This window comes from Glycine max, chromosome 20, assembly GCF_000004515.6.
Source record: "Glycine max cultivar Williams 82 chromosome 20, Glycine_max_v4.0, whole genome shotgun sequence".
In the NCBI taxonomy this organism is placed as follows: domain Eukaryota; kingdom Viridiplantae; phylum Streptophyta; class Magnoliopsida; order Fabales; family Fabaceae; genus Glycine; species Glycine max.
Genome location: NC_038256.2, coordinates 26,749,318 through 26,765,138, shown reverse-complemented (window position 1 = coordinate 26,765,138; position 15,821 = coordinate 26,749,318). Strand labels below are relative to the sequence as shown.

The 15,821-nt window shown below is 35.0% G+C and overlaps 1 protein-coding gene across 1 annotated transcript; it reads left to right on the top strand.

The window, feature by feature from the left end:
• Window positions 1–996: 996 nt before the first annotated feature.
• LOC100802057 (uncharacterized protein At2g38710) lies at window positions 997–13,037 on the top strand. The gene is made up of 5 exons (XM_003555655.5): window positions 997–1,418; window positions 2,186–2,305; window positions 2,454–2,568; window positions 11,068–11,161; window positions 12,492–13,037. The coding sequence occupies exons 1-5, from the start codon at window positions 1,315–1,317 to the stop codon at window positions 12,692–12,694; spliced, it is 636 nt and encodes a 211-aa protein (XP_003555703.1). The 5' UTR covers window positions 997–1,314; the 3' UTR covers window positions 12,695–13,037.
• The last annotated feature ends 2,784 nt before the right edge of the window (window positions 13,038–15,821 follow it).

Below are 15,821 nucleotides of genomic sequence, written 5' to 3'. Positions count from 1 at the left end.
TCTTAATAGACGAGAGAGAGTGTGCAACATCTGCAGTTAGCAACATCGGTTTTCTAGAAACCAATGTTAGCATCCTATTAGCAACATCATTTTATTTTAAATCGATGTTAGCAACATTGATTTTCTAGAAAACTGATGTTAACATATGTGAGCAACATCGGTTTTTAGAAAACCGATGTTAACAAGTTCAAATTATCAACAAAAATGTCACATTTTTTTAACATCGGTTTTCATAAAAATCGATGTTAAAATGACGATGTTAAACGTGTATTTTTTAGTAGTGATAATATCAAATTAGTCCTTAAAAAATTTAACTTAATACCAAATTGATTCTTAAACATTATTAACTTAATGATAAAATAAACTCGTAAAATTAACTATATGACATATTTATCACACTTATATATTCAAGTATTAAACAAATTTTTAGTTGTTTTTGGAAGTAAGTTTACATATTCAAGGAATTACTAGTGCTAGTATTAATAGAGCAATTTACAAGTGAGTAGAACGTCTACTCTAACTCCCTACTTTATAGGGGTGTTTGTGGATCGATTTGGGTTGATTTTGACCAAATTTAAGATCCAACCCAATCAAATTTGATTGATTTGGTTTGGTTCATTTTGATTTCACAAATTTTTTTGAAACCCAATCTAATCCTTTCATGAAGGGGTTGGTTCGTGCTAACGGATTACCCATTTAAATTTAATCTTTTTTTAGAACTATTATTTTATATCACAATTCTTTCAAACTAACCAGATTTACTATAATAGTTTGAATCATAACTATTTTCTAAGAACTAAATTCTTGCATCAGATTTGCTATAATCAATTTTGAAAAAATAAATATAAGAAAAAGATGAAATGAATAACAATACATTGAAAGTAATATTTTGATAAGTCTCAAGATTTAGCTTATGTCGTATTTAAATAACTATCAATTTTGATCGATTTGATTTGGACTCAAGTACATAAATAATACAATCCAAACTATTGAGATGGATTTTAGGTGAATTTGAATTCCGAAATAATTGGTAACCGTGAACATCGCAAATGCCTAATGCTTTGTTGGTTACAATTATGCTTTACTTTATTTAATTTACTCCTCGTGAAAAAAGTGAGCAGAAGCGTAGAACTTCTACCTTATTATTTAAACTGCTGGTTGCTTGCAAGCAAGAAACCGGGAGAGAGAAAAAGGAGAACCTTCTTTTCTCTCTGTTTTGTTGTTATTCTTATTTCAGACCTAAAAACCAAAAGCACCGATTCTGCTTTCTAGAATTACATCATCGTATCAAGAAAACCTTGGAACTACACGAAAATGGTGTCGGCGAACAAGGAGATGGTCGTGTACTGCTTCGACACCCTCCTCGCTCACTACAACAGCACGGAAGCTCCTTCCCCTGCCTTCGATCAGGCTCAACAGTAATCCCTGTCTTCTTTTAATTTTTTTTAATTATTTTTGTTTGTTCTTTATTAAGATAATATACGCTTTTTCTGTAAATGGGAAGAAATCTTTTTTGATAATTGTTCTGTTTTTTATTTTATTTTTATGTTTTGATTTCATGAGATGGGCCACTGTTTAAATTTTGTGATGTTGGTGAAAGTTTCTTAATTTTTGCTCGAATAAGTGATTCTGTAATTGGAATTTGCATGAATAAGGTTGTGTTAAGATAAATTTCTCCATAAGCACTAGTAAAAGGAGATATGATGGTAAAATGAATTGAGCTTCTCTCATATGTTAAATCTACTTTATGCATCTCAGCTTATGGAGAAGTTAGATAAGAGAACTTTTGTAGAAGTTGAGTGCATAGGTTGTTTTTAATTCATGGGAGAAGTTCACTTAATTGTACCTTATTTTCTTCTTCTGTAAGTGCTGATAGAAAAGTTTATTCAAACAGGACTTACAAATGGGAATTTGAAACAGTGGATGAAATATTGTGTATTTGGTTTTAAGAAAGAAAATATTTGTTTTCCCTTTAGTTAAATCATAAATTATACCCGAGCCGAGTTATGGAAAAGGATTTTGGGGAAGTGGTTGTGCCCAATTTGACAATTTCTTTGCATTGAAATGGATTAATCTCTGATTTTGTAAGGGGGAAATCCTTTTAGCGGAAAAATAAGTCTATACTTGAGTCGACAATATGATATAATATGGTATCCTTGTTTGAAGCAACGATGTTTTGTTTTAGTCCATTGTTTGTTACATGGAAGAAAGTGGTGAATGGTGGAGATCCTCGTCTTCGGGGTTGCATCGGAACTCTGGAAGCACGCAGCTTGATCAATGGGCTCAAAGATTATGCACTGACCAGGTTTGTTGATGTTATAGGGTATCTTCTGTCTTGTCAATGCAAATTCTGCTTGCTTGTATTTTGTTGAACTAATTTTTATGTTGCTCACACTTGCACTATTAATTTGGTATTTTCCTTGTCCGTGCTTTGCGCTTGCAATATCTTGCAGTGCCCTCAGGGACCGGAGATTTCCACCCATACAGGCTAATGAGCTGCCGCTTTTGGAGTGTACAGTGTCTCTTCTTACTGACTATGAAGCTGCTAACCATTACCTTGACTGGGAGGTATGTGCTGATTTACTTGTTTTAGTTTCTGGGATATTGCTGGCAGAACTTAAGTGTTGAGATTTATTTAACCTGTGGTCACATTTTGTATGGTGTTAATTTGTGTCTTACAAAATTTACTATCTAATGTTGATTAAAAATTGGAAAGAGATGGCAAAGCTATAAATAGGGAATTAGTATCAGTCAGATGAGATTACTAAAGTTGAGCAGTGTTGTTAAATAGCCACTATAGAGGTGCTACAGAAGCTGAATTTCTCGGAACCATGATTGTAACTCTGTCTGCTATTGCAGCCACTATCATTGTTGTGATTGTGGCATGTGTGCTGCATCCTCTTGTCATCTCTGGCAAGTCTCCAGCCAATTGAACTTTTGAGTTAATATTATACTGATTTTTATGTATTTTGTTTTTATTTGCATACAACTTAAAACATATATAATAGATATATATATCATATGTTTCAACTTTTATGTGTCGATTATTGGCTTCCCGTCATTTTCTGCAATCTGCAATTGATAATACTGAAGTTGCAAGTATATATCTGGACCTATTTTGAGATGAATAAGCCATTCAGATGAGATCTTAAGGTATTCCCCCCCCCCCCCCGGTATTGGTGGGTGGTACTGGTTTGGGTATTACTGTTAATATGTATTCAACTTCTAACATTTAGGAATCAAGTAATGAGAATCGATAGGAAACTGGTATTTTATTGTACTGCCACTCTTAGGTAGATCAATAACAAGGAGTTGATAATGGAATAGAAAAATAATGGAAATACTGTACAAGCAGCACTTCAAGGGACTGGAACCTCCATTCGAAATCAATACCTCTGCTCCCTTTTTCTTAGCTTTCCCCTTTAGATTAATTAACTCACCAAACTCCCTAACTGATGAGGAGATAGAACTCAACAATTTGGAGAAATAGGGAGATGAAAGACCTCTGACCGTTGAGGAGATCATATTAAGAAAGAAGCTGCAAGAGGACTTGTGGGTGGTCTCACATTTGCAAGAGTCCATCATGAGGCAAAAGGCAAGATCTAGATGGCTAAAGGATGGAGATTGCAATTCTTGGTACTTCCATATGATTGTTAATTGGAAGCGTCAATAAAATATGCTAAGAGGTGTGTTTGCTGGTGGGTGTTGGTTGGAGGAACCAATCGAAGTCAAAGAGGAAGTTAAACAATTCTTTTTGAGGAGATTTAAGGAGGTGGGGGAGGAGAGGCTGCGGCTGGATGGCGTTGAATTTAAATTTATTAATCAACAAGACAATGATGCCCTAGTGGCTTGCTTTGAAGAAGAGGAAGTTAGGGCAGCGGTGTGGGAATGCGATAGTACAAAGAGCCCAGGTCCTGATGGATTGAATTTTAAGTTCATTAAGGAGTTCTAGGACGTTCTCAAGACTGATGTCCCTCTCTTAGATGATTTCTTTGCTAATGGAGTGTTCCCCAAAGGAAGCAATGCATCATTCATAGTCTTGATCTCAATGTTGTTAATGGCGGATGGCGGTTCATGGCGGAAAGTCAAAAATCCGCCATAAAAATATGGCGGATGGCGTAGCAGAAAATGGCGGACAAAAAAAAACATATATATAAACTCATTGAAATTGAAAAAAACAAAGGATTGCATTCAAATAAACTAAAAAAGTTTCATGAGTTCATACAATAATCAAGTACCAACACCAAATAAACTCATTAAAGAGTTCAAAATAAGAAAATGATAAAAACATAATGCAAAGTGCAAAGTGAAGGTTGAGGCTCTAATCATCTTCTCCAATCCCAACATAATCATCTTCGTTGTTATCATATGGTAATGGAGCATCTCCCTCTCCCTCTTCCCCATCAAACGCCTCAAAATTGACCATGATTTCTTCTTCTTTAGATTCAACATCAATATTCTCCTCAACATCTAGATCCTCATCATTTTCTTGGACTACTTTTTGCTTCCTTGAAGAAGATCCAACAACCATTGCCTGTTTTTTAGAAGTTTGGGCAGCAGCAACACTTGTTTTTTGCTTTTTCCGCCTAGTGTACATCCTACACTCTCCAACCCCCGAAGCCTGATACACAGTTGCCCAATTTAGAGCATCATCATCTTCAAATACCAAATCATTTCCAGCATCATTATCATCATCTTGATCCATCTCTCCCACGAGCCATTCATTGCATACATCAATATCATTAAGAGAAATTGGATCAATTTCATCTCTTGCATTATATCTTTGCTTTAATTGTTGGTTGTATTTGACAAACACCAAATCATGCAACCTCTTGTGCTCAAGCCTATTTCTTTTTTTGGAATGAATCTACAACATAACAAATAATGTTGATTTCAATCTCAAATATACTCCAAATAAAACTTGATCATAAAAATTAAATAAAATTAAAAAGTATAGTTAGAGTTTTGTCACAATTACTTGCTTAAACACACTCCAATTTCTTTCACATCCTGAAGCACTGCAAGTGAAACTCAAAATCTTAATAGCTAGCTTCTGCAAATTTGGAGTTTGTGATGCAAACATTCGCCACCAATATGCTGCAATACCAATTACCAACCAAGAGCATAACTTAGAATTCTGAATTATAACACTAATACATAAAAAAAATAGTATGATAAAAGTTTCTTACTAGGAGAATGGGTTTTCCTTTGAGCCATTGCAAAGTCGGAACCAAAGTGGTCAGCACCAATCTTGTAAAGATGCAACTCGGTTAGAATTTTTTGTTGCACATCAAATTGTGGAATCAACTTCTTAATGCACTCAAACAAACCATTGGTGACCTCAAAATCAAACTCCAGGTCAGTGTTGTCATAAAAGAACTCTGGATTTAAGAAGTGGGCAGCTGCATGCAATGGCCTATGAAGCTGACAATTTCATCTTTTATCAATGATTGCAAACACATCTTTGTACTTGCTTTCATTGCTGTTGAAAGACTTGATAATTGTTTCTTTTGCCTTGTCCATTGCTTCATAAATATAGCCTATGGCTGGTTTCCTTTCACCATCCACAAGACGAAGCACTTTCACAAGTGGAGCCATGACTTTAAGAGTGTAAACCACACTATTCCAAAAAGAAAGCATGAGCACTACCTTTGCAGCTTCTTTTCCCTTAGGCTCCTTAGATAGCTTGTTCAAGGTCCATTCATCAGAAGTAAACATTTTTCTAATATTGGCTTTCTCTTTGTGAAGCCTTTCCAAGGTTAGATAAGAAGTGGCAAATCTAGTAATAGCATGTCTCACGAATTCCCTCTTGTTTGTAAAATTTCTCAACAAACTTAAGGTACTAGAATGGGCATAGATAAACCCAACTAGATTAATTGCCCTTCTAATTGTCTTCCTTATCAAGGGAAGCTTCCCAATATCTTCAAGCATCAAATCAATACAATGAGCTGCACAAGGAGTCCAATAAATATGTTTCCTTTTCTCCTCCAACAACTTACCCGCTAAAACATAGTTGCTCCCATTATCGGTTACAACTTGAACAACATTCTCTTCTCCAACTTCCTCCACAATGGCATCAAGCAACTCAAAAAGCTTTTCATATGTCTTTACAAAATCAGAGCCATCAACAGACTTCAAAAACATGGTACCAACTTGAGAGTTAATAAAAAAATTAATGATGCATCTTTGTTTCCAATCAGTCCATGCATCGGACATAATAGTACAACCATACTTGACCCATTGCTCCCTATGGCCTTTCATCAATTTTTCAGTATATTCAACTTCCTTCTTCAAGAGTGGAACTCTAATGTCATGATAGTTAGGAATGGGCAAATGTGGCCCATATTGACCAATGGCTACAACCATGTTCTCAAAGCTTTTCAATTTAATGAGGTTGAATGACAAACCTGCTTGGTACCAAAAGCGAGCAATATGTTGATGCACCTTCAATACTTCATTCTTATCCATTGACTCTTTTATGTTCATTTGCCTCAGCATCTCCATTTTTCTCCGATTGATTGCATTTTCTGGATTCTTACAAAATTTGTCCATTGGTCCTTTTTTAGTCCCACACTTTGTCTTTGCACTTGCAGCAACATTACAAGAGTCTGCAAACTCATCTTCTTCACTTCCATCACATCCAATTGGTTCACCAAATTCAAAATCTCTTATATTTGTCATATTACCACTGCCAGAAGTACTGTAAGTGGTCCCACTTTTTTTTGTAGCCATATATTCCTTCAACTCTTCGACTACATTTGGGGGAGTTTTCTTGCAAGCTGCAACGTTGCCCGACTTCCCAATCAGGTGTTGTTTGGCTCGGGTTATTCCTCCCTTTGTGATTTTTCCACAGAAATTACAAACAATGGTGTTTGTATCTTCTTCCACAAGTGAATGGCAATATTTCCAGCCTGGGTCTGTCTTATTTTTCCTCGTTGCACTTGTAGTAGCAGCATCGGATGATGGTTCAGCCATTTAAAAGAGGACTGAACAGAAAAAAAAAATCGTAGTGTCAAATAGAAAAAAAATGGGACTGTTAAAAGTAAAAAGGGGTGTCAAATAGCAAAAGAAAAAAAAAAAAAGCTGTAGACAGAAAAAAGGGATGTCAAACAGCAAAAAGCCAAAAACAAAATTAAAAAAAAGATCAGGCTGACCCGTTCTTGCGAGACCTTCGTCTTCTTCGCGAGACAGAAAAAAGGCCGTTCGTGCCGGTGCGTCGCTGCCGGGGTTCGTCGCAATGTAGACCTTCGTCTTCGTGTAAGGGGTGTCGCAGGCTCGCGGCTGCGTGCGCGTGCGGACTGCAGGTGTCGCGGCTGCGGCTGGGTGCGGGAGGGACGCAGGGGAGGTTCGATTTTAGTTGGAAGGCTGTTCTGAATCACAGCTGCGTGGGAGGGTCGCTTTTAGTTGAATGAATAACCGGGTAGGGTTGGGTCGGGTCAACCCAACTCCTACTGCGGACAAAAAGCAAAAAAAATTCCGCCACCCCGCCATAACCGCCACGACCGCCATGGCTATGGCGGCCGCTATGGCGCTGCCATCCCAAACCCGCCACGCCACCGCTATTCGGTGGCGTTTTTTCGAAAATCCGCCACGAAAATCCGCCATGGCGCCGCCATTTAACAACACTACTTGATCCCCAAGGTTCAAGACCCACAGGGCCTTAAGGAATACAGAACTATCTCTTTAATAGGCTGTATTTATAAGATTGTGGCTAAGATTTTATCCAGAAGGTTGAAGAAAGTGCTGTCAAAAGTCATAGATGAACGCCAGACCGCATTTATGGAGGGGAGACATATGTTGCATAGTGTGGTGATTGCTAATGAGGTTGTGGATGAGGCAATAAGGTGTAAAAAGAGCTGTCTAGTGTTCAAAGTTGACTATGAAAAGGCATATGATTCTGTTTGTTGGGACTTCCTGTTGTACATGATGTGACGAATGGGCTTCTGCGACAAATGGGTGAAATGGATTGAGGGATGTTTGAAATCATCCTCGATCTGAGTGTTGGTTAATGGCAGCCCAATAGACAAGTTCTTCCCTCAAAGAGGACTTAGACAAAGGGGTCCTTTAGAATTTTTGCGTTCTGTTAAGAATTTGTTATTATTTCCTGGTCAGGTTGCCTTGTGTAACCAAATATTGGATGCTGTAATTGTTGCGAATCAGTTATGATGCTAGATTGCTAGGTGTAAAAGATGTGGATGTATGGGTTTTAAAGGGAAGATGGAGTTTGCTATTCTAAATGCAGTTTTTAAGGAAGAAGGGTTCTGTTTTCACTCATGGAGGATATAGGTTGTTAATTACTTTCTGCTTTCAATGCCATTGGTGGCTTCAATGTTTCTTTTGGAAGCTTTTTGCTTTTTAAGTCTTTCTCATAAGGTGATTAAAAGTAAGCATGGTCCTTGTCCATAATAAATTGGGAAAAATTCTGCCATATCTCACATGCCACTTTGTGAGAGACCCTAGAAATTTATTTCTATATTTTGTTCTTCGTTTAAGTTAGGCATATGTTTTTGATGGCTTCCATATTTATTTGTGAGAGTAATGGTGTGTTAATTATTTGTGAGAGTAATGGAGTATTAATATCTAGGGCTGGCCTCTTTGTAGATTCTCGCTTATCTTTCTGAACACTCTTTGATGGAGTAATATTCTGTCTTTGTGAATACCACGAAGAATGCTCATTCTTCAAGTACAACAGCAACAACCGAAGTCTTTTCTTGCATGGTGGGGTTGATTACATGAATCAACCATGCTGTTGTGATCTATCCAAAACCAAATTCAAAGTTGTTTACTTCTTGATCCTTTTTAATCTTTTCCTAGTGCTTTTCTTGGTCTATTTCTACCTCTTATTCTTGGCCCCATTAGATCAACTATTCTAACTGGTTTTATCGGCCTTCTTCTCACTTGTTCAAACCATCTTAGGCGTGATTATAATACAATTGATTCAATCAATGCCATTCCGACTTTCTCGACAATACAACCACCCTTGATCCTTTTTTTTTTCTTGTATGATCACTGACTCATCCAACAATGCTCATTCTCCTTCTATAAAAGTAAAAAATAAAAACCCTGTTTGTTGACCACCATGATTGTTTCAAAAAATTTAATTACATTTGAAATTTGAATGCTTAATAGGTTGATTTTATTTGGTTCTTGGCCTAGAATTTATTCATAAGGAAAAAAATGGGGGTAAGAACAAATAGTAGTTCACATGATAGTTAAACTAGTTTTGAAATTTTTCTTTGTATGCAATTTATCGTTGAATTTATAAATTATCATGTGATAACGTTCTAATTCATCTTCAGTTTGTTGAGAATCAATTCTGAATATTCTGTATTTATGGTATAATGGAAACAAAATCTGATTTATAGAAACAAAATCTCCTATAGTCAATTGTATTTATTATTTTTGAGACTTTATAATAAAGTAACCATTGTGTATCACAGGCACAGTTTCAGCACAATGCCTCTGGTTTCCTTCCCTTTTAAGACAGTGATTTGGTCTTGTAAGGAGAAGACCATTAGAGACTAAAAGACAAAAGCGGATTAAATATAAAATAGTTTGCTTAATTCGTATAGATGAAGATTGAAGCATAATTTTGGAAAAACCTTTAAAAAATGACCTTGCTTTAAATGGATTTTTGGAAAATTTGGTGGAGCCTAGTGGTGTTGTGTAAGAAAGGGAGCCTTGGTGCACCAGTTGGAACTGTAGTCAGGTGAACCAGAGGTTACAGATTCGAGTTGTGAAATCAGCCTCTTTTAGATGCTAGATATGGCTGCCTAACGCAGACCCAAGCAGTGGGTCTTAGCCTTCCCTATGAGCAGAAGGAACTCTATAGCACCAAGCTGCCCTAATAGAGTCATGCGATGGCCTTTTGCATGCAATGGAGTTCTGTTTTTAATGATTTGAGAGGAGTTGCTGTTGGAGAAAAGAAAATAGAATATAATAATATTTTCAGTATGTTTAAGAAAGTTTTGTCACTTATGCTAATTGCTAAGAACGTTTCTTTTCGTGTCCTGTCATTTCTTATAAATTGGTTGTTTGCAAAATGTTTTAGGACAATCTGTGAGGGAAAACAGTATGTGTGAGAAAGGGAAGGAAAGTGAGAGAGAAAGAGCAAGAACATATATAGAGATAATTTGGGAGCTTTCTATTGCTGAGAAAGTAACGGATTAGATTGACATACTTTACAATGAAAACTAGAAATACATTTATATTAGTAGTTAGGAATTAACTGCTTTAATTACCACATGAGTGGTTACTCTAATATTCCTGTCACACTCAAGGAGAATGTATTAATGAAAATTGGTTGGATACCCTAAGTTTGTCATGCAACTCAAAACTTTTCTGCTGAAAGAGCCTTAGTGAGATCTCCAGTTAGCTTATTTGAGCTGTTAAGTGAGACAGTGGGATTCATGTTGATAACCATCTCTTGGACATAAAACAAGTGTAGTTCCATGTGTACCTTTAAGAATACAATTTACCACTTTCCAGCTCTCCTCAGGGTCTGTGAAAGAATTGATAGACCTTGTTCATGCCTGTAAGGTTGTAACTAATCTCAGGTCTTGTGAGTGGCATATCACAAGGAACCTACTATGGATTGATAGAAGCAGATATGCCTTTATCATCTTCCGTGTTTGCCTTGTAGATTAGGTGACAAATATGCTTGCCTTAAGCAACACTGCACCATTGGGAAGGTGCTTGACCTCGATACATAAGTAGTCTGGCAACACTGCCCTAATGTAAACTCATTCTGAACTTTAACATGGTAGAGGTTATTTTTACAATTCTGTTGAAGAAAAGTAGTGCAGTAATTCCGTTAATATTTAGATTGAATATATTTATTTGCTGGGATTTTACTGCTGATGATACACTGTTAAAGTTCTATCAATATGATGTGGAACTAAATCAGTTGTTTTGTTGATTTTTTTAATTGTTGATGTTAGTCTTTCATACTCGGATAATACTGACTTGCAGGATATTGTAAAATGTTAAGTGATATAAAATATTAGCTCTAGGACACTATTGTATTTATACTATTGCATTTTTAGATTCCGAGTTTCTTTCTTGCAGATAGAAAAGCATGGTATAATTATTGAATTTTCTGATCCTGTCTATAACACAAGGCGTAGTGCTACATACCTGCCTGAAGTGGCTGCCAATGAAGGTAACTTATGTTCACTATTGAATATTGTTTTACATTTTGGAAATGACATTAGAGTCACCAAATTGAGATGCCACAAATAAAAGTTGTCATGCGTTACATCTCCACACCTGGCTCTCTAAAATTCATTCGAAAGAAAGGAGAGGAAGTTCTTGATTAGGAGGAAAAAATATACTCTAGAACATAAAAGTAATTCATTAGAACATAATTATAACAGCAGTAGCTACCAAATCTCTATCTGAAATGGTAACTTGCTATAGCAAGTTGACGGACAAAGAGGAGCGGTTCCTATCTTCCTTGGAAGTATACATCAATTGTGTATATTACATTTTGCAACTAATCTAATAATGGCTAACGTTTAACTGACATGTCTCACTTTGTATGGCTTGGGTTTACTGCCAGCAGTATGTAAATTTTTAAGTAGAGAGACTCCGTCAAACACCGAAGCATTCTATTCCAACGAAATGCTAAAAGACTGCATAAACCACACATTGCCAAAAAATATTGCCTCATTTTTTTTCCCAAGCCTTTATCGTTAATAATCAAAAGCTATTTCAAAGTAAAACAACACCCAATATTGACTTAATACTCTAAACAATTATAAGAAGCTACAATACAGTTTTAATGCAAGTTCCCTACTGCTTATGAAGAATAAACGTTTCCAACCTTAAAGAAATAGTATTTATCCTAGTAAAGTTACTTATTTGCCCCTCTTCTCTTTCTATTTGTCTAACTAAATGTTACTATTTTTCCAAATGCAATTACTTGTCCCTCTTTGATCGTCCTATCAACTAATTCATACTATTAAACATTTTTAACCTTTGATTTGCTCAATTTTTATCCAACTATTTTTTTATTCAAACATTTTTTGGAATAACATTTTTTCCAAAGCTAACCACAATTTTGGGTAGGTTTATAAATTATGGTTTTATGATTAAGTAAAAAGTAATGCTAAGTTTATGTGATTAAATAATTAGATTAATGATATTTTTAATTGTTAAAATAATTAACTTATATAAACTACCCAAAAAACTCTAAATACATGTTGATGATGTTATTATATATAATCAGCAAAATAAATTATTGTCAATTTAAAAAAAAACTAATAACAATAATCGGGCATTCATATTTTTTCACATTATTTCATTTACTTGATAGATATTTTATATACAAGCATTATGATTAACTTCGTGGTATGCTGTAGCTGTTCTCTTGTAACCATTGTCTTCTGGATTTCCTCAAACAATTTTTTGTTTGAATTTCATTAATTTATGGTCGAAAAGGATGGAAATGAACATGCATTCCTTGCTTTCCTTCTTTGCTTTGGTTTCAGGTTGGACAAAAACAGAAGCCATTGATTCCTTGATACGTAAAGCAGGGTACAATGGTCCAATAACCGATGAACTTAGGATGCAAATACAACTAACCAGATACCAAAGCACCTTATTTACCATGCACTATAGTGAATATGTCTCCTATGTGAAGGAGAGAAGAGGTGAAGCTCCTATTCTTTCAGCTAAATCACCCAACTATTGAATATGCAACCTACCTTTCTTAAGGCTGCCTAATTTCTTTACTAAAAGAAGAATTCTGTTTCCAAATGAATTAAAAAATAAAAACGAAAACCCACTTGCCTAGGGTTGGAATCAATTTATTTGTCTAACCCGAACTACTGAAGTGATTGGTGCAACTTTCTATGCTCTTCAAATTTGTGTGATTTTGAAGAGACTAAGAACATTGAACTCAGTTCCTGGGAATGTCCACTACCACTGCAGTTTATGAAACTGCTGCACTGTTGAACATTTTTTATGTCAATCTTATTGGTAACTGGAATTTCAATTTCTCCAATGTTGACAAATATATCAATTTGTTTTCCTTACTGCATTGTAATATTTTCTTTTTAGGCAAATGCTAACTAGTGCCATTAGAGCATTGGTTTAACTAAAGGAGAAACTTTTTTATTAGGATGCGCAAAATTACACTGCCAATGACATTTTTTACACTCTCCTATGATCTTCAAAATAAATATTTTCTTCTTTTTAGTTCCTTATTCAATGTCCTAAGGGTACTGATTAGCAAGATCCTTCTTTATATTTGTCAGTTATCAAGTCTAGTTAGTAACAGTTTAGTCTGTCTTGAGTAAACTATAGCCTATAGCTAACCCAAGACCTACAGTTGTTATTAACTAGTGGTAGTACCTGACTAATAGAAAGAAAAGATTACAATGTACTTATGGAGTAAGACTACTCTATAATATACTTAGAGACAGATTTCAACTTTTGTCCCAACTCAACAGATTAAGTTGCTCTGCCAGGGGCGCTAGTTAGCACAATTAGGACGATTAAGCTGTTGACTTTTACAGAATATTAAACTTCTAATTTCATCCTCGAAGTATAACTATCTCTCCTATGTGGTCCGTAAACAACAAAAAACTATTCAAGTTTAAAAGTACGAAAAATCATGCTATGTAGTGTCTCAATTATTAGAAAACCTTTTAAATTAGTCCCTAATCTTGACTGAAATATATCAACTTAGGGATTAAAATGATAGACATTTAATGTTTCGGGTATCAAAGAATTTTATTACTCGTATATTGTTGACTTAGTTTAAAGACCAACCTGGGGTGCTTTTTCCTATAGATTCAATACTCCGTTGGTGTTTAGTTTTACTATTTTTTTTTCTTCTCTTTAAAAGGAAAAAGTTGGGTTGAATAGAATTTCAATAAAAAATTAGTTTTATGAACTTCTGATTTCCTTTTCCATATGCAAGTTTCAGTATCCAATGACCTATATCTAACAAATGTTAGTTTAAAAGTAATTTTTAAGCTCGAGTTATAAAATCATAAAACTTTAACTTTAGATTTTTGGAGTTTATATTTTGATTTTCTTTTGAAGTAGCCTTTAATTTAAAAGGTTAGAGAAAACACAACTTATGTCTGGACTTCTTGACGAGTCATTATTAAATTTCTTCCATTCTAACCATGTGAGCTATCCACTGGTTAGGTGGCTAATTTGAAGGTATCTTTATTAAGAGGTAATACTTTTATGCCTAGTATTCAACTGGGTTTAATACTATTAGTTAAATTAAAATGTTGTCATGTGTGCATGTCTTGATGTAAGGTTCTAATTGTGACTTTCAATTGGCAAGGAAACAAGAGACCAGTGTCACATTTTTTTCCTATTTTACAAATACATGCGACTTTGTAGTTTGTATTACTGGATTCGGTGATGGATTTAACTGTAACGGAAACTAGCAAAACACTAGGGTCATAGTTTGTAATTAACCGTTCCGCCATACTTTTAAAATTCAATGAACTTGAATAACAAAAGAGAAGGGTGAATCTCATGATTTAGTGAATAGATTATTTTTTTAAAGGATACTTAAACTATTTTGAACTGACATAGATATGCATAATGAGCTGGCTATTATATTTAAAGTATCCTACAAATGACAGAAATTTCTTAAAATTTGTTAATTTCATATTGAATAAACTTTTATTAATTCAAAGTATCATTTTCCTTGAATTTGATATTATCGTCATTTTCTTTTTGTCACGTCCAAAATATCAAAGTATATATAGGACCGGACCCATCATGACATAGTTATAAATTTAGTAATTGATAACAATAAAGAAACATAAATCAATAACAAAAGATTCACAAATCCACAAATCCAAATATAAGAAAAAACCCTTTTGAAAAAAACGAACATCAGTAAGCTCGAGAAGGACGTTGACTACAATCCTCCCGTCATGACCTACATGAAACAGTTGAGATAGCTTCATGGGAGAAAGAATGGGCTAGGAAATAGGTATTTGTTATAATTGATCCAAAAACATACCACCAAATCCTTAAAGGACATTTACAGCGTAAGGGATGAATCCAAATATTTCTTTTTCCACGTTAGGCAAGTTGCATAGCATAGGCAAGCATCCATGTTTAAAAGGTGATGATGATAAAGCATGCAGCAATGCATGGAAGTGGTTTTCATGGCCATGCACATCGTTAATCTTACCACCTTGTGTAGCCAAAGCTTTTAGAAATGTCCCTCATGATCTAGTCCAAAGAAGTGTCCATTTTTTTTTCCAATCACATTATTCATCTTAATAATAGGCTTTTTTTGGTATAAATTCTGCTCTAGTGCTTATCAATTATGCAACAAAACAAGGGAAATAGAAAAAAAAATTAAGATAAATGAGAAACAAATAAAATTAAATTTCCTTGCAGATAAATTTGATGGAATATCACTCATTTGGTGTCAAGGCTTTTTGTCTCCTCATTCTATGGTAAATAGTCATAGTTGACTATTGACCATCACTCATTTGGTCTCAAGGCTTCTTGGTCTTTTCATTGTATGGGAAAGAATCATAGTTGACTATTCTCAATTCCAAGTATCTTCGTCAAATGTGACATCTCCACCATAGTTGTTTTGCCATTATTTGAGTTGTACAATTTGTAGCCTTTCAAACTTGCACCATATGACCAATGAGCACATGCTTGACACTACAATCATCAAGCTAGAATTTTCTTTGGTTGGGCAGATAAGCATATGCAAACTGGCTTCATTCCACTTCAACTTCATGCTTCTTGTGCTGTTTGATCTTTGATATTCTTTAAGATCACCGGTCCGGACAGATTTCTTTTTGATTTCGTCAACTTGGAAC

Coding starts and splice junctions, on each gene's coding strand:
- LOC100802057 (XM_003555655.5), top strand. CDS start 1,315: ATGGTGTCGGCGAACAAGGAGATGGTCGTGTACTGCTTCGACACCCTC. Junction 1,419..2,185: donor GCCTTCGATCAGGCTCAACA/GTAATCCCTGTC, acceptor GTTTTGTTTTAG/TCCATTGTTTGTTACATGGA. Junction 2,306..2,453: donor AAAGATTATGCACTGACCAG/GTTTGTTGATGT, acceptor AATATCTTGCAG/TGCCCTCAGGGACCGGAGAT.